The sequence below is a fragment of the Passer montanus genome, unplaced genomic scaffold (genome assembly GCF_014805655.1).
Source record: "Passer montanus isolate IOZ18808 unplaced genomic scaffold, ASM1480565v1 scaffold4, whole genome shotgun sequence".
NCBI lineage: Eukaryota > Metazoa > Chordata > Aves > Passeriformes > Passeridae > Passer > Passer montanus.
Genome location: NW_024368818.1, coordinates 5296565 through 5315682, shown reverse-complemented (window position 1 = coordinate 5315682; position 19118 = coordinate 5296565). Strand labels below are relative to the sequence as shown.

The 19118-nt window shown below is 39.1% G+C and overlaps 1 protein-coding gene across 2 annotated transcripts in view; it reads right to left on the bottom strand.

Annotated features, from left to right (window-relative positions):
- CRYL1 (crystallin lambda 1) overlaps positions 1-19118 on the bottom strand; it is a 52679-nt gene that overhangs the window by 18654 nt on the left and 14907 nt on the right. For both annotated transcript variants that reach the window (XM_039718543.1, XM_039718542.1), the window contains exons 4-5: positions 10487-10648; positions 6306-6500 (exon numbers count right to left, since the gene is read on the bottom strand). In XM_039718543.1, coding sequence (XP_039574477.1) covers positions 6306-6500; positions 10487-10648 — 357 coding nt within the window. The remainder of the gene's footprint in view (positions 1-6305; positions 6501-10486; positions 10649-19118) is intronic.

Below are 19118 nucleotides of genomic sequence, written 5' to 3'. Positions count from 1 at the left end.
CTTCATCCAAACAATGAGTTGTGCTACTAAAGTTGTGCTTGATGAGTGGTTCCCCCTGCCCCCCCTGGCTGACATGGATTTGTGGACAAAAGACTAACCACAAATTCCAGACAAGCATTTGAACCACAGCGGCAGTTAAAAACTGTAAACATGATGTTAAAAGAGTTAACAGGCTCTTGAAGCACTTCAGAATAATTGCAAATTAATTTTCAAATTAATAACTTAGTTTCTTTGGATACCATAGTCCTCATCTGTTTGAGGACCAGGTGCCTTCAGAATCATGAGTGTTTTGCTCTTGGCCTTTTGACTATAGTGCAATTTGATGTTTGCAGCTGCTAAAAGGCAAAAATTGTTGCTACCAGAAGGAAAGCATGACAGATCCCTTCAGCTGAGGAATACAGTGTTCTGTACAAACGAGCTCAGCTTCTTCTTGTCAAAAAAACCCTTCTAAAGAAAAGTCTCTTACTTCTCTTTATAAACTAGAACACATAAATGATAAACAAGTTAGATCTTTCTACCCTAGGCAATAACCCTACTCCCATTTATGGTAAGGAGATCATCAGTTGGTGGAATGATTCACCAGGCTGCAAGGTCAGCAAGGTGTCTTCCACAAGGATTGATGTTTATGCTAAGAACTAAACAAGAAAGAGTTCCTATCTGGTTTCACTAAGTGTAAGTGTGAATTAATCTTCCCAAGGGGATTTTTCATCCTGGATTACCCTTCTGGTAAGCCTCTGCCTCCAGCACTTGTCAGAGGGAAGAGGAAATATGGTAGGAGTTCACTAGAAGCTCTTACAGCTATAGAATTAAGATTTAAAATAAATTCCACCAAAATCCTCAGTGATCCCAATGGCCAGTCAAATTTCAAAATCTAGACTATCTCAGAATCCTCCACACTTCTTATGACAAAATTTATGTACCACAATCTCATTTTCCTAAAGATTCTAACCTCCAGTGATACCACAAGATTATCCTAATGAACCTTTGGTACTTTATTAGTGCTTCTCCCTATGCAGGGACCCTTTTCACCTTTCCAGAAACCTGTGGTGGTTCTGCAGTCTCCAGCATTAGGATCTGACCCAACCTGCTTGGTTTTAATCAGCAATCTCTCTTTTCATCTCTGAGTCACACCCACATTGCAACTTCTGTCATGGACTTGGTTTGTAATCATACCAAATGTAGTGAACAAAAACATCACAATCTTACTTTTTAATGATTCTATCAATTCATCACGTTCTCCTACTCACTCCAGTCTGTTAAAGAGTTGTTCTGGATTTCACTGTCTCCTGGACCACATACTTTCTGTTTCCAAATCTGCTACTTCATCCTCTCTTTCCCAAATTCAGTATTCTTTCTTTTTTTTTCTCTGATTGCCACTAATACATGCATTCTGTCTCAGCAGTACTTGTTACACCCTCCTCTTCACTATCACTTCAATCAAGTCCCTTCCACCCTGATGAGATCTTTTTCCAGTCCTGTCATTTTGAGTAGATGACTTTTCTCCTACATCCCTCTACATCTTTTCATTTCATAATGTTTAAGAAACTTGTTGTCCTACACACTTCACACCTCCTTGCTTTGCTGGCCTTTATCTTCCTTCTTCCATGGCACCCTCACTCACCTCACACTGTAAGAAACACTTAGTATCAACACTACTTTTCTTCCTGTCCCTTTAAACTTCCTTTTTATGATATTTCCCCATTCATGAGGCACTGTAAATAAATATTTAATCCTATACCTTATATTCAATCTTTTGGAAAATGTGTCTGAATAACACTGTACTATAATTAATAGTAAGGAATTTGGACTTTAAAACTCTTGCCAACATTTAAAGTCTGGTGAACTAGTCACTTGAGAAAAGAGAGGTACATAAATTAATGATTGAAGCCATTGCACCTGATTGCCACAAAAACAAACTAAAATGGACACATAGCCAAACCATGACTTTATTTTCCAAAAGATTAACAAAAATTGAAGAGCTGCCTGTTCTTCTATATTTTACATATTTTACAATGACTATAACATAACAGAAAATTCACTTAAAAAAAAAGCACATTAAGACAGTATTAAAATCTTATGCAGAGATAAGTAGAGTACTTATACAATCCATCCTGTAACAGTTTTAACACGTTCCTAAAAGCAGCTGAAACTTCTAAATCGTATCAAGGTTAAAAAACTGTCATGCTCCAGCTGCTATCTCTACTGCTGTATTTTATGACCTCCTTGCAAACTGCAGGTGATACTCAGGAAAATATTTCAAAAAGGTAAGATTTAACTCAGTGATCCATAGTTAAACGACAATCATAGCTACTCACATTAAGGCTTGAGACTCCTGAACTGAACTGTTGGTGAAACTGATTGTTATTTTCGGGATTACGTTAACCAAAATTTTACTTTCAGAATAAAATAAAGTCAAGTTATTTAATTAACAGCCCTTGCAACATTATCCTAAACGACTCTAAAATATACTGGTGAAAGTGCAAAAGTAATGATGTCTACAGTGCACAGTGTGCTTCCCAGGCAAATAGAGGCAGTAAGCTTCTTCTCCAAGAGTTATGAACAAAATCAGACATACCAGTAATCACTGTCAATGGAGATGTGAGAAAGCAAATACATGATAACAGAGAATAACAGAGAAAGCAGTTTGAGGTATTTTTCCTGTTACTGGCTAAAGGTTATTCTAATGGTTCCAAACTGGTAATATAAAAATTTAGGGTTGATAAGAGAAGAATAAGGATCTTCAACCTCAACATCTCTTCTTTTACTCTCATTTTTATCAGCTTTGCAACATTTCTACCAGAGCCCTAACAACTGAATAGATAAATAAGAAACCTACACGAATGCCAGTCTCAGATAGGCTATGAGGTCTTACAAAAAGTTCTCAGACACATGACCTTAAAGAGATGGGAGTGCTCTCACTATGTGCTTTATCATGGAATAAATGTGGAGCATGAGGAGACAGAGATAACTGATACAAAAATTTCCTGCCACAAACACCTGCACTGCCCAAATGCTTGTGACTTGGAAGTCAAATCAATCTTTGAAAAGACATCTTGCCACTAAAAGACTAATTCAGACCCAAAATGAAATATCTTTTTGTAGCACTCTTGCTTCAAAGAGAAATACTTTCTTGAATTACCTCTTTTAGACCCATAAAGAATCCATGGTCTTTGCTTCTAAGTTCTTGTAGTCAAACTTCTGCATTCTGTAATCTACATTCCTAATTATCCACATAAACAAAGTTCTCAGCATTCAACAGTACATCTCCAAATGAGTTTTTCTTCTCCTACTTTCCAACAAATTGTATCTCAACTCTCAAACCTATTAATTTTTTACCACTTTACCACCACAATTCCCTCTCCCACATTCAGACCAGTCCTGCATTCAAAGCACTCGTTTTGTGCCCAGCTGTAAAATGCCAGCCTCCCTGTGTGTGCAGCTAGGAACCCCAGCACCTTCAGCAAAGACAAGCTGTACCCCAATATTCAGGTTTCTCATTGCTACTTTAATCTCTTTGCCCTGAATTATGCTCCTCTCTGTGCTCCGGCATCCATGTCCCATGCAACTTGAGCACCATGTGGAGTCTTGAGCCTGCACCCTGTGCTGGCAGAGCCTTACCTCAGATTTCTGGCTGTGTTAAAAGTGTGTCCTACTCTTGGACCCACATGGGAGAAGACAGTGAGCCCCACACAGCATTCAGCAAGTAGATATCTTTACCACATTTCCTTCTACACAGCCACATCTTTACTGTCATGCTCTGTATCAGAGTCTTTCTCCCATAACATGACTCCTCACCCATGTCTCATCCATCCCAACACAGCACTGCTAATGAAAAGAGAAAGACTGACAGGTTGTCAGTTTTCCAGACAGATATGGGAACTAAAACATATTCTGCAAGCTAATCAGCCTATTTATTATAATGTTTTCAAGATAAATGTTGTAAGAACATCTGTACTGCATGTCTGTCCTACCACCAATGACTTTAACAGGACATTAGTAGTTCTACTGGAGAAATTTCCACTAGTTTCTTTAATGAAGTAAGCTCAACTGACTGAAAAAAACCACAAAAATACCCCAACCAATCAACCAACCAACAAAAAACTCCAACAAAACAACACAACAATCCCCCAGTGCTTCTCAGAGTAATGAAAACCTTTGTTTGAGGGTAACCAATGTGAGTAAAACTTGATTTTTAGGAGTCTCTCAAAGACAGAGTTGGGGAGATTGTGAAATCACTTTCCAGTTCTTACTGTTGAAAACATCAATCAGAAGCAAGAATTATGTTTCCCCATTTGCAAAGTGGAATACACCAAAAGAACATAACTTGCAATAAAAATTACTAAGTTGGCAGCACAACAGTAGAAACACAAACTGGCCCAGGCCTGCAATTCTCACCTATGCAGTGATTCTCCTCCCATCAAAGGCACTGTGCACCCTGAAGTCACACAGCTGAAACTATACACCTTTGACAGCTGCTATTGTTCAGGCTTATGGAATGGAAATATGGCCACCAAAGTTGTTACTGTTTAAATGTGTATTTGGCTGAGATGCAATAAAATTATACAAGAACAGAACAACTCAAAAATTTTGATTTACGACAAAAGCAACTCTCTATATCTGTCAGTCCTTCAAGCACTATTACTATTCACATTGCCACCACTGCCACAAAAGCATCCATACAGCAGGTTCATACTAAAGGTTTGCCTCAACTCAGTAGTTCCTTTTCAACAGCAGCCCATGAAGCGTTCTTAAATTCCTTCCACAACAAGACCAAACAGAGAATGATACTTTCAGGGATATGTACCGTACTGCCTCAGTTCCCAGCAGTCCAATCTTTGAGACTTTGAAGCAAGAGATTGCTTATGCACAGTCCAACATGAATGTGTCTAAATGATCCCTGGATCCATTTTTAACACCCTAGGTTACTATGGCAGTGGATTCCGCCATTGAGTTTATCCTCTCAGAGATGCAAAAGAATCCTGTTAGATTTCTGAGGCATTACCTGAATGTCTGTGTTGACTATGGGTGACTGGTCCACAAGGGACAACAGGCACAAACTGTAAATTCAGAAAGTTACATCAGAATAGGAAGAAAAAAAAATCTTTACTTTGAGGGTGACAGAGTACTGGAGCAGGCTGCCCAATGAGAATGAATGTTCTCCTCTGAAGTTATTCCAAACCCACCTAGACGTGATCCTGTGCACCCTGCTGTAGTAGGGGTTGGGACTAGATCTCCAGAGGCCCCTTCCAATACAAACTATTCTGTGACCGTATGTTACTGTCTTTCCTATTCTGTGTTTTCCAACATGATCACAGCTTTCTGAAGGTGTTTTTCTTACCATAAACTTGAGACTTTGTATTAACAGTTTAACAACAGAAGCCATTTTAAAAATTTAAATAAACATCTCCAGTAGTAGATCAGTTCCTTCCTTACAACGTTGTTTTATTAATTATTATTCACCACCTCCTTTATATTGTTATATTATGTGGCTAATGAAATCCAACTACAGGTAAGCAAAATCAGTTCAGCAACTATGTTTAAACACTTCTTTGCAAAGAGTTGCTTTGTTTATAGAAATATTACCTTAGTTTTAAGATCTTTACCTGCATTTGTGCGCATGGTTGTTTTAAACAGCTTGAAAAATCAAAACACTCCACAACAAGAAAGTAAGTCCTATTAAAGTTCAGTTGAAACTCTTCTCAAGAGAATAGCCACAGACTCCTAACTCAGCTCCTGCTGAGAGATCAGAGCAGCTAACTGTGGGAAAAGCTGAAGGCACACAAACAAATGATTCTCAGCTAGCAGTCTGAATGGGCAGGAGGAGGAGAAATCTGTCTTTACCTACAAGTATCAAGTAACAGTTAAACCTGTGAGTGCAGTTCCTGAAAGGCCAAAGAGAAAACCATTTAAAATATTTTAATGACCACTGTATAGTAGGTCAACAACACTAGAAAAAAACAAACATGAAATGATGAGATGCCTACCAAAAAAAAAATTGGTGTTTTGATTCCTGTGCTTTTAAAATAATCCTTTTGATTGCCCTGAAAATAACAGTATTCTGAAAAAAAGAAAGCAGGATAAAGAATAATTTTTACCATTGCATATCACCTTGTTTTTGTCAGTCTTTGCTTTTTATAACTGACATCAGTTCTTACTGGGCTTAATTTACATTTAAATAAACATTTTATGTTCATAAGGGACAGCTGAACAAAGATGACACAAACTTAAAGGGTGTTTAAATATACAATCTCACTTATCACTTCTACAGAACTGACCAAGTACTGAAAAAAAAAAAATATACATACATCCACAAGTCTCCAAGCTTCACTTATCACTGCATACTGCAGTCGGTTCAGAACAAACCCCTCAATTTCTCTGTTTAGTTTGACAGGAGACTGACCAATCTTCTTCATCAGGGCATATGTTCTCTCTGTGGTAGAAGGATCTGTTTCTGGATGAGGAACAATTTCAACCAATGGCACAAAGTAAGGTGGATTTACCTCGAGAAAAAAGACAAAAGAAGAATATCAGCCACCAACAGAACAAGTTAATATAAAGCATCTTTATAGCTGGCACTAGCTTGGATAATTTCCAGAGAACACAGCAAGCCTGATATTCAGACCTTGAAAGACTTCACTAATCCAATAAAAGCTGGTGCATTAACTCAAATTAAAAAAATAATTAAACTTGCAGTAAATCAAACTCTGTTTAACCCCAGCAAAATTCATGGAGCTACACCAGAGATGACGGCACTCAAACAGTACTAGAAGACTTTATTCTGACTTGAGGAACTGTTTGCTCAATATTGAGGCTGTTTGTTGTTGTAAGACGTATGGTCATCACCTGTCTTTCCAAATTAAGTAAGGCGTTTCCTTTTAGACACTCAGGAACTTTATAACAGAAGTATTGCTAAACACCACCTGTAAGACGCAACACTTAACAGAAAAGCAGCTACTGGCCCAAGCCTGTAAATATATGCTAAATACAGTAACAGATATCACATAAAACATACTTTGAAAATGTTGCAGAACAGGTTGCCTTCAAATACTGTACTTAAAAAAAAAATAAATTACCTCTCCCTGACTCTTCCCAAGTGTAATTTCTCATCAAGTCAAGACCTTTGTTTTATGGATTTTTGAAGTACAAACCAAAAAAATCCTAAAGAACATCCTGGAAACAGCTAAAAGTTCTTCAGGTCATAGTGTTAAAGACAGTTAAGCTGCATGCATTCTCTTTCCAAAGCAGCAGTCCTTCAGCTTTACTCTTAAAGGTGTTAAATTCAGCTCTCCATCTACCTCCAGGCAATAGAAGGGGCTAACATATAATAAATTACTACCAGGAATAACACTGACATTTGAAGGATGGTAATTAACTACTGATTCTTTCATCATGCTCCCTTATAGTCAACTACTCTCAACCGTGCTCCTGTAAATGCAAGGACAGGAATTAGTCACAGGAATGTGCAAGTAGCCTTTCCTCTCTGCATGTTCTTTCTTTTCAGTATTTACATGGTTCCCTCTCCTGCAGGGTCTGACATGTGCTCTAACTCCTGATGTAACATACTTCATTCCTTTCAGAGGGCCCTGTGTCCCAACATAGCCCCTCTCACACCAGTATCTTTGGCAGTGCCACCAGCAATGCTGAGAACAGTGTAGTGAGTGGACACCAACCCATGGTGCCAGGCAATTGAGCAAGACCCACAACACTGCAAGCACCAAGACATTCTCTGAGGCTTGTCTAACCCTTAAGTATAGCACAGGTTCCAGGCAGAGGACAAGTTAATTGTTGAGAGAGACTAAGGCTATTAAAAATCTCTTCGAATATTGCTGTTAACAGTGGTCTTATTGAAGTATTCCATTTCATGAACTTGGCACAGGCAGCATATGGGTGTGTTCACGAGCACACTGAGGAGACACAGGAAGACAATTTTTCAGGAGTGAGATAATAGATACTGGTAAAAATGGAAAGTGGTAGAACATAGATGAAATAGGGAATGGGGGAAAGTTTCTAAAAATGAGAAGTATTTCAGGGAACAGAAGGTCACCTTAGCATAACCAGGTCACAGCTAAGAAAGGAGATGACAAAGAAAACACCGAAAATAATTAAGTTACAGAAAAGCTGTCAACAACCATAAACATTAATTTTAATAGACCAGTGAGAAGATTGGAACAAAAATTAGAAGACACAAACAATTTCTAACAGGAGTAGTGGAGTTAAAAAGATAATCTGAGAGAGTTTAATGCGGTTTTAAAGTTATTTGATTGCAGGGATTCCTGTACAACAGAGGACTTCACTCAGTGGCACAGTCTCCTCTAGCCCCATATATCTAGTTGTGTGATCTAGCAGACATACACAGTACATGAGAAGAAAACCACCCTGCAGCAGACATCTATTGATCCACTGCCTGAGACTGCTTTCAGAGAACAGCTGTACCTGTTCTGTACTGTAACATAAGTATTATGTGCATTTCTATCATACAGCTGTGCTGTGACATTTTTTTTTTCTAATTACTGAACCATGTTAAGCAAAGGGATGAGCTGCTTCTGCCCTTTGGGCACTTCCTTTCATTTTATCTCAACACCCTCACCCACGCCAGAGGCTCTACAACTTTAGCTTTTAATTCTTCTGATGTATCAAATTCCACACTTGTTTTCAGTGTCTTGCAGAGCTTCCTGCAGCCATCAAATCCTACTATTGTGTTCAAGATCTTAGTAAAAAATAAAACAAAACAAAAAAATCCACCCAAAGCCAACTACTACTACAAAGCAAGCATGTTTCCTGATGCAGATGCAGAAAGACCCCTGGAAGAGTACATTGGTTTACAGCTTCTTTGGTACACTCAGTACAGCTGAGTGAAGCTGAGATTACTAAAAAAACAGTCTCATTTGGACTGCAAAGCCATTTGGGAACAATTAGACGTTTTAAGGTACTCCAGAGCGTTCATTTTGACAAAATACATATCCTTACAACAGAAATGTAGAAAATGTTTATGCAGAGACCACCTTTCCAGATCTGATAAAACCTGGTTTCAGGAGTGGCTGCTACAAAGACTGTAGTTCAGACTAAACAAAGTCAACTGGTACAGACCAGCTTGGGAAAACAGTAAGAAAGAGTACAGTAAAATCAAAGACTGACAGTCACACAGACAGGAATTGGTTAAAAAAAAGAAATGGTATTGCTTAATATAGAGTTACTTAATATAGAAATGTTAAAGAGACAATCTCTTCTCTTGCACTAGAGAAAACTACAACCCTGGAAATAAGAGATAAGAAACTATTGAATTTTAGACTGGAGAAAGGCTAGATCTAGGCACAGATACACATTTTGAAATTTGACACTTTTATAATTAAAAGGGATTGAAAACTTGTTATACAGAAACAAACCAAACCAAACCTTTTGTTCCCCTTGCCACGCAGGCACCCCAAGGCACAGTGGTGGTGGAGGAGTATCAGAAAGACACTGATCAAATGCTTTGACCCTACAGCAGGAGGCTACAGGTATCTGTAGAGACACTACAGTAAAGTAGTGCTGTATTTTTGTAGTCTTGTGCATGCCCAGGGAATTGACACTTACTTTACACTCTGAGGGATGCCCTGAAGAGACATCATGTAGTTACCAAACTGCAGAGACCAGGGCAGCGCCTCTCTTCATGACAACAGTTCTCTTTAACTGACCAGCTGACCACCCACCAACACTGGGTTAACAAATTCATCAGCTTCTTGAATAGTGGAAAACAGGAGCAGTAAGGATCTCAGTGATGATCAAGATAAAATGCTCTTCCATGCTGAGGAGAGATGTGATAAACTGCTGTCTGGCAGTTCCAAACAGACCTCTACAGAAGCCCACAAGTGCCTTTGACCATTTTGAGGTTCTGCTGCAACCTCTAGTCATTCCATTTTTGCATCACTGCCCTGTCCCAGTTGGTTATGAAGCATGAAAATTCAGCTCCAAGTCCAATTTGTTCCATTTCATCATTCTTTAATTCCTCTTTCAGAAATTAAGGAATATTGCTTCTGCATCACAAGTCTGAAGAAACTGGAGTCTAAATTTCCCATCTTTTATCAATATAGCCTGACCAGCACATGCAGCTCAGTGTTTGGATTCTTACTGTTACCCAACAGAAGCTAAGAAAGGATACTAGAAAAGACTACCAATGACACAAGAATAAAGTAGCAATGTTATGAGCTTGTACCCAAAACATAGGATTCCTACATTTCGAAAGCCAGTAGTTTGAGAAACACACACCAATATGAGCACAACAGCTCACACAGAACATATCTTGATCCAACAGCATGCAACATCCCCTCAATTTTGTACATTAGTGCTGCTGCTTGCAGAATAACCGAACTACAGTTTTTTTGAAAAATTGGCCCTGCACACTAACAATGGCACACAAGAGCCCCAAATACCCTTCTGAGTCTTTCAGACTACAGGAAAGAGTTTGGGATGCAGTTTACACAAAAAGGAAACATGCCATCGTACTTACAGGATGTGACACGATGCACTGCTTGACATGTTTAAGGCCAGTGAACAATTTGCTGGGTAAGAGACATGAGGTCGAGCTGCTCAAGATAACACTGTCACCCACAATAAGATCCAACTGACCAAAAATCTTCTTTTTCAGTTCCAGATTCTCTGGAGTACATTCCTGGAATAAAACCAAAATACACTATTAGAAATCATGCAGTTCAATAGTATCTATCTATACATCTCAGATTTCACTGATCCCATCCTAGATTGACACCTAGGAATTCAGCACAAACCATCTGTTTTAATCAGCCTAGATATACCAGTGAGCCAGTAACACAAAAATATCTTCCCATAGTTAAAGAAATGGAAAGCCCAAGAGTTTATGTACAGCAGAAGATGGACCACCACACCCTACAGATTTAATGCAAAAGAAAATATTCTGCTTTGTCTAAAATACAGACTTTAACTCACACAGGGAGATAACACAATACAGAGGATTAAGACCTGGTGTTCCTTTTTTTTTAAGAGTATCTCACATGATAGAAGTCAGTATTCTCTCCAAGACAAGATGGAAATGAATAGGTATATCTCAAAAGAAGACAAACTTACAAACTCCAGAACTGTGGCAGGAGATTCAGGAGATTTCAAGGCACATCTCTACAACCTGTGCTTAAACAACTCCTAGAGTGGGAATTAATGAAGATACTTATGCATTTCAAGTATGAAGGTCACTGAGAAAGACTTCTGAAGACCAGCTGCAGTAGAATGAATGCTATCAAAACTTCTACCAAAGCTACTGAGCATATTCAGCTCTACACCACTGTGTGAAATTTTACAACTGTGAGCCAAGAGCCACAACCTGCAATCACTAGATTTCCAAAGTTATCTCCAGGAGATGCCTGAGGGAGAGCATGCAAAGATCTGCTAGTCTGGGAGGAGAAAGATATGGGATAATAACTACAGTGGATCCCACAAACAACAGAAGTCTTCAGCCTATGAGAAGAAAATGGAGGAAGAAGGCCAGCCTGTTTTCAAGGGGTTTTGGAAGATTTTAAAAAAATCCAAACAGGATCCCAAAGTTGCAAAACCTCAGCCTTCCCTTTACAGCACACAGAAAATACCTGCTCTTTTCCAACTCTAACCTTCTCCCACCTGCCAGTACTTCATTCTGTCCTTTCTGTTATGTTGAACTACACACAGCAAGGTTAGGGGAAAAGGCTACACATTTGATGTAATCCAAAATTTACATTTAACATCTGCTGCTTCAGACAGACTCTGTGGCAAGAATGCCCGGGGCCAGAAGTTTTAAAGCAAAAAATGGGTTAAAAGTAATTTGAAGTCTTAAAAAATAAGTTGCATGGAACAGTACTAAAGGTTCCATGATGCAGAAGAGATAAACAGGGTCATTCAAGAACTCCAGATAGAGCCCAAAGTATTAGACAGCCTTATCAAAACAAAATGATACTCTGCTCATAGTTCCAGAATCCCTGCTTGTTGGTTAAGTTTTAAATAGTTTCTTTTAGTGAAGCCAAAGATGATGAGAACTCTGCAGATACTGTTCAAGCTAATAAAAGAGCTGCTTTGAATAGGTTTGTGAACTTGAAACTCTAAGCCTGCTCTCACATTAGATGATAATCAAAAAGGCAAACTCAAATCTGCTGGAAACTCAAACCTGCCATGGTTATGTAAGGTTTCTGAATGGGCCATTTGCTTGGAGTTTCTTGTATAGTGTCACAATTGTATTCAGGTTGTTGGAGCACTGCAATAAAGCTTCTGTTCTCAAGCATGCAATTATTTTCTCAGAGACACCAATTCCCTGAAGAACAGGGGGAAAATTAAGCTCTAAACAATCCATTAAACAGGAACCTCACTTGCAGTCAGTTATGGAGCCTGGAGAGGTCTGAAGCTCTTCTGTTTACCATGAGAAAGGGAAGATCAAACACAGAGCAGGTAAGATATGGGTTTAAAGGTAACACAGTTTCTCTCAAAGAATCAGTGCAGAAAGGTTAGCATGCACTACTATGCATTTTAAGTGACACTGTATATTTCTGTGCCCTTTTCTTAGGGAAGATCATACTTCTCACTTGCAGAGAACAGTAAACCTTTATTCCAAGGCCTGGTCACCTAAACAAGGTTGCTACAACTTTGGCTTCTAATTTAAACTTTATTAGACATCTCTTAAGAGTCTGATCAGAACATGACAGCTGTTAATTTTTAAAACCCATCTCCCAAAAGTGTTGAATTGAATTAAAGGCTTAGATGTAATAGGAATTACACTATTCAAATACATGTTCAGACAACACACAGCAGCTATGTGAACCAGTAAAGAACTACACAAAGATAAACACATGCTAGACTCCCTCCCCAGCAAACTGATACACCACATGGTGATTGAGGTCTAGTTGCCCCTAAATAAGAAGGTGCACTCACATGACACAGCCCCTGAAATGCCAGTACATGGAAAGCCAGTGAGTTTTATCTGTTTAAATCCAGTGTCTCTCTGTTTTTGCTTTCTCACCACCCACGATCTGTACTCCCACATGCATCCATGCTCATCTAAATGCACAACTTCATTTTCCTATATTTAAATGCTTGCATCTCCCAGGTTCTTCCCATCTATTCTCAAATAAATCAAGGTAGCAACTCCTCTGTAACTTATAGAAAAACACTCCCCAAAACACTATCTTGCAAAATACCTTTTCCTTATACTATCAATGAGAATTGCTGCTGAGCAATTTATTAGTAGTGGGAGGCAAAAGAAACAAAATATGGCCTGAAGCAAAGCCCTGCAACACAGTAGTATAGTCCTAAAATAAGTAGACATCCAACACAAGCAGTATAAGATGAAAGGCAAATATTTAAACTAGCATGCAGAAGGTCAAATATTAGCAGCCACTCAGCAACAAGCAAGGCACTTTCTGTAAGATCATCTGGAGATGCTGTCACAGGGAGCAGCATCAAGCCTTCCCAATAACGAGTCTGATGGTAGTCACCAGCATTAAGAATCGCTGAATAAAGAAGTCTGAAAGCTACAGCTGCACAACAATGAATTCCTACCTCCTGACTAGATGCTGTCTGGTGCAAATTCAAAACATAAACAAGAAAGTCTTTCTTCCCTGGCAATCTTAATATGAAGGTTTATGATAATATATACATCCCTGCAAGTGAAGATAGATCCGTCTTGAGCTCTCCTAGACCCACCTTCATTGCAGGAGTCTATCCCACACCATGGGACTCTTCCAAGTAGATTTTGGCCCAACAGGCCAAAGTTGTCCCTCCCAAACTCTAGGGCTGTAATTCCAGTTCTCCTCTTGCTTCTCTCAAGGATCCTCAACTTCACCATCTCATGGTCAGTATAGTCAAGACTTCCCCATGAACTTCACATCTCCAACCAGTTCTTTATTGTTTGTAAGGTCCAGCACAACATGTCCTCTCTTCTAGTCCCCAACCACGTGTGTTAAAGTTACCATGAATGCATTCCACAATCCTTCTGAATTCTTTGTGCTCTCCTGTGCTGTCCCTCCAGCAGGTACTGATGTGGTTTAAGCCCCACCATGAAGACATGGGCCTGTGAATGTGAGGCTTCTGAAGGCCTTTTCTTCCTGATCCAAGTGGTCCATAGCAGACGTCCACCACAAAGTCTCCCATATTGGTGGTCCTGCTAATATTGACCCAAAAGTTCTCAACTGGCTCCTCAATCAAACCAAGGGAGAGCAAGAAACACCCAATTCCTCTCCCACAGCTATCTCCCTCCTACAGCTTTGTCTTGTACCACCTAATCCCCAAGAGCTGCATTTCACTGCCATGCCACAGCTGCTATAGCAAGACCACCCTGTGCCCTTGCCAACTGAGGTAGAAAGTTATTTTCTAGAGTTCTGCAACTTCCCCTTTTCCAGTAAATTCAGTAAGGTTTTAAGCAGCAGGTAAATTGTTTAGAAGGCATGACCACTTTGACTGCAACAAGAATCCTCCTCATCTTCTGCAGTTAAGTGAGGATCTCCAAACATGCCACAAGCCCCTGCTCTGTTTACACACATATAAAACTTACAGCATTTTAAGAAGCCTCAGCTTGTCACTGCTGTGATTTAGCTGACATTTTTAACGCACTCCTGTAGAACGGTTCCCAGAGTCAAGTGACAGCAATCCTCTCCTCTCACAGAGAGGCCACAGCAGCAGCTTTCAAAGCACCGAAGTATCCCACAAGCTGGACCCAGACTGTCAGCACTCCTGCAACAGGAACCACATTATATCCAGCTTTTTGTGGGAATATAAAGAACTTCACAGGATTAGGAGACAAAGAGTTCTGCATGTCAGAAAAGGAGCTTTTCTGAAAGCTTGGTGCCTAATACATTTCTACAAATACTTCCATTATCTTCTATAGTTATAATTCACTAGAAAAAGAACTTCACAGAAAAGACAGGCATCATTGTTTTACTTTCAATCTAACAAGTCACTTGAGAATGTTTTATTTCTAAAACAAAGCCTGATTAATATAAACCTACACAAAGCTTTGGCCTGTGGATTTTTATACACATAGCCTGAATGCTGTTTAAGACAGACATAAAAAATACCTCAAAAGGAGACCTGCAAATGTAATGAAATTAAAGAAAGATTTCAAATTACTATCTATAGATAGCACCTGTACAGTCAAATATCATTATTCCATTTAATTTTACCGTAGCTAAATAATATAATAAAGGATTCTTGTATAAGCCTCTTTGAAAAAAGTACTAAATAAGCTCTCTGCAAATTAAACCCTGCCATTAAACAACTGACAGCGAGTTCTGTTTCCTCCAACATCACTGGAAAGTTGAGGTTACTGAAGTTACCAAAACAAAATTCCATCTATTTGTTCCATCTTGCATATAGATTGCTGTGTTTCAGTCACCATTTTATTGAATCCACATCAAATTATATTTTAAGCAAAAGAGTGTTTAAAACATTCACTACTATCATTAGTATTTCAGTCCTAATTATTGTAATTTCTATTTAGAGTTTTTGTGTTGATATACTGGTTTGTTCTGTTCCTGCAGGGTTTAGGTGTGTATCTTTATTCTGGAAGAATGAAGATGCACCTTCTGTTCAGGAAACTTGAATGCTTTTTTTATTGTATTCCATGTCAGAACTAAAGTGCACTCCAGTCAGTAAACAAGAGTCACACACATGAACCTGGGGAACTACACCACCTGCAATTAAAAAACGTCACATTTTGACTCCAGAGGCTGGGAGTTCAGCTAGTGAAACAAGCAGAGACATAAAACTGTATTTTTAATATCAGAACAAATTATTAAATAGAAGTATCAACTTTGCTTCTGATATTACTGTTAGTCAATAGAACTTAGCTCAAATATATATATATATTTTTAAAATATATTGAATAGGTTTGGTAACTTCACAAAATTCAAAATCATTACATATTTCAAATGCAAATACTTGACTTCAAGTATTTTGGACTTTTCCATCACACTCTCCTCAAAAATAGTTTTAGATGCATATTTTGAGGCACTTTATAGATGGACAGTATGTGCATCTAACAGTATACCAAGACATTATTAAGACAAGGTGACTAACAAAAATTTGCTTTTTCAAAGATGGTAATGGGAAATCATATTTACTTTAGTCTCCTTTTGTAAAGTGTTGCTACCCTCCTTGAGGATAAAGGCAGGGCCAGTAGCTGGGTACGACGCACACACACTTCTGCATGGCTTTGGGATGAGACACACACACAGGTGATGTCGAAGGAGGCCGCAGGCTGTTGCACACCTTTCAGCGCAAGGTTAGGATTTTGATCAGTTAAAATGAGATAGAAAGAGGGAAAAAAAACCAAACCAAACTACCACATAAACCCTGAAACACTGGATGTGAGGCAGAAACCCAACCCAGTGGGATACACAGAGGGGGAGAGGAGCTCATCAGCCTGTCTGCCCCTTTCCCACAGCAGATACTCATTCCACTGAGCAGGTACACAACTTCCTCCATGACAGTTTCAAGCTCATGAACAAAAACCAAATCATTAGCAAAAGTATCATTTGCAACAAAAGCCTCCTTAGGTGTAAACCAATTCTAGTTAGTCCAAACCAAGCCACACACCTTGGCAACCTAGACTTTTATTTTGAACCTGAATCTTACTAACTACTGCCATCCTGTAAGCCAAGGGTACCAAGGCATCATAAGGGCAGCAGTTCCTTTAACTGAAAAGCAAACTGGCTGTTTGTTAGGCATGGGAGTGCCACATTATCACTATGTGACACAATTATAAAAAATATGAATAAAGTACAGGCATGCGAGTGTCACATCCCAGAGCTTCAGTTATAGACTTTCTATGGGTTATGTATGCACTGGAGCAAAATGCTGAACATGGGAGGAGAAGAAATCATACAACAAGGGAATTTTAAGAACAGGTTAACACATTTTTGACAGACAGTATGACTGATCCTGCCTGCCTTTGGTCTCATCACTACATAAAGAAACTTATTGTAAAAGCAGTCATAAAAGATCAGGTAAAGGCACCAGTACTTTAATGCTAACCTAATTAAAAAAAAATATTAGGGCTATAAATCACTTTAGATCTAGAGTGATAACTTCTTATTTGTCTTGAACATATAAGCTCATACGAATGTGAAATCTGATGCTTCATGAATCACTACCACTTGAGTGACATGAAAGACTATTGACTGCAAGATACTGTGCAAGTAAACAACACTGAGGTGAAATCCAGCACTTGGATGGAAACATTTTGTACTTTCCTACATTTCATAAACATACTCTGTTAAAGAATCTGACCAATAAAAATATCAAGTTACTGCCATTTTATACTGTTCAGAATAAATGACTGAATTACAAGCGTCCTTTCAACCTTTAGCAGAAAAAAACAGGATTTGTGGAGGTACTAGTTTTCAGAACTACATTTTCTAAAATCAGAAGAATTTGGGAAGATTTGAGGGGTTTCTGTGAGAGGCTTTTTGGCTGTTTTTTGTTTAAAGCAAATACAGCAAATGAAGACAAGATTGCTTCTTCTTCTGTTAGTATCATGGCATTAGAAGATCCATCATTTTCCATGATGGTCACATGTCCAACAAAACTTTCAAAAAACAGACAAGTCAATCAGGCTATGACAGATGAGGATCCTTTTTGTTCCCTCAGGAAAGGGCAATAAGATCTCAAAGTAGTTGACTGACATCCTCCTCCCTACATCTTCTACCAAAGTACTAGATTTTCTCTGGTTTTCCCTACTCTAATCTCATCCACCCCGAAAAATAGGGAAAGTGATCTAGGAAAGGCAATGGAAACACAACATCACCCCAGAAAAGGGACCAGGGAGCAATGGAAGAGATCCCGAAGAGCAAGATTAGTTGTCAGGCAGGATGACAGTTTAGGCAATGACAACCTCCTGAAACAAGGACCAAAACCATATTCAAGACTGTAATGGTAAATGACACCAGCTGTTACATGCACAGAATAGATGGAAAATAAATGTGAGAAAATTTGGAAGGATGTAAGTCCTTTCAGCAGCAGCACCACTACAGTGACACTGGCAAGCTGTTTACCTAAACATCATCTTTCAGTTCAACTCAGATACTGACTTCATAAAATGTTATACAGCAAGTCTTTAAGATCTGATCATTTAAACCTTTAAAATTAGAAAGAGTGTTCTCAAAACTTCTACAAAGACAGCAAGTCAAGTCTCATGCCTAAAACCTGTTCTCTCAAAAGCCAAAACACAACTTCTGGTGCCTCAGGCCAGTGTTTAAGCTCTGCAGGGTAAAACCAGGCCTAAGGTTATATTTGCCCAGCTGAGAGCAAACAGACCCATGTTTGTCCGTCCAGGGCTCAGTTCAGAAGAAGCCATGTTACTGCAATGCTTGGACACTCTGCCTGCCAGCAGTTTTGTTTTTACAGAGATCTGTGACTAACAGAGTCTCCAAAATGGTATGTTCTTCCAGCCTATGAGCTCAGGGCAGCTGAAGATATCTTCACCTACTGTCTGCAGACATTCCCTCATCCCCAGAAGTAAAAGGATTCTTGAAAGACATCAGGAAAGCCAAACAAAAGCTGCAAGTAGAAACTGGTAACAGACAGTCAAAAACCAATTTTTATAACCAGAGACACAAGACACCTGTTGTCAAAGCTCCAAAGTCAATGCTGATTTTGCACCCTGAAGGCACCACCAGACTTCTTGAAAACTGTCAACACTGTTTTTTAAAAATATGTCTAACTGGAAAAGATGAAAGAGCCAGCAAGATCTGAAAGATACCACGTTAAAAATTTATTAGTGTCATTTCCACCAGCTCAACAGGTGTAATGGGGGGGAAGAAGAGAGGGGGCAGAACACCCTCTCTTTTTAAAGGGGTGGGCAGGAAATGAAGATACTGTTCTGAGGCTTTTAGGAAGAGTTCTTTTACAAGTTAAAAGGATAAATACTTCAAGAACACAAGGTGTAAGTTAAAAGCTTAACGTCATCCCCTTGCCCAGTCTGTTCTGTTCAATGCCACAGCACAACAGACGGGTTCAGAGATCACCTCTCAGTGACCTTTTGTGTTCAGCTTCAACCAGCCCAGCCAGCCCTCACCAGTCATGAAAATACACAGCAGCTCAGGTGTCAAGAGTAAGATCTTAGCAATAGTTAGCCATCTAGTCTTCCTCTGACA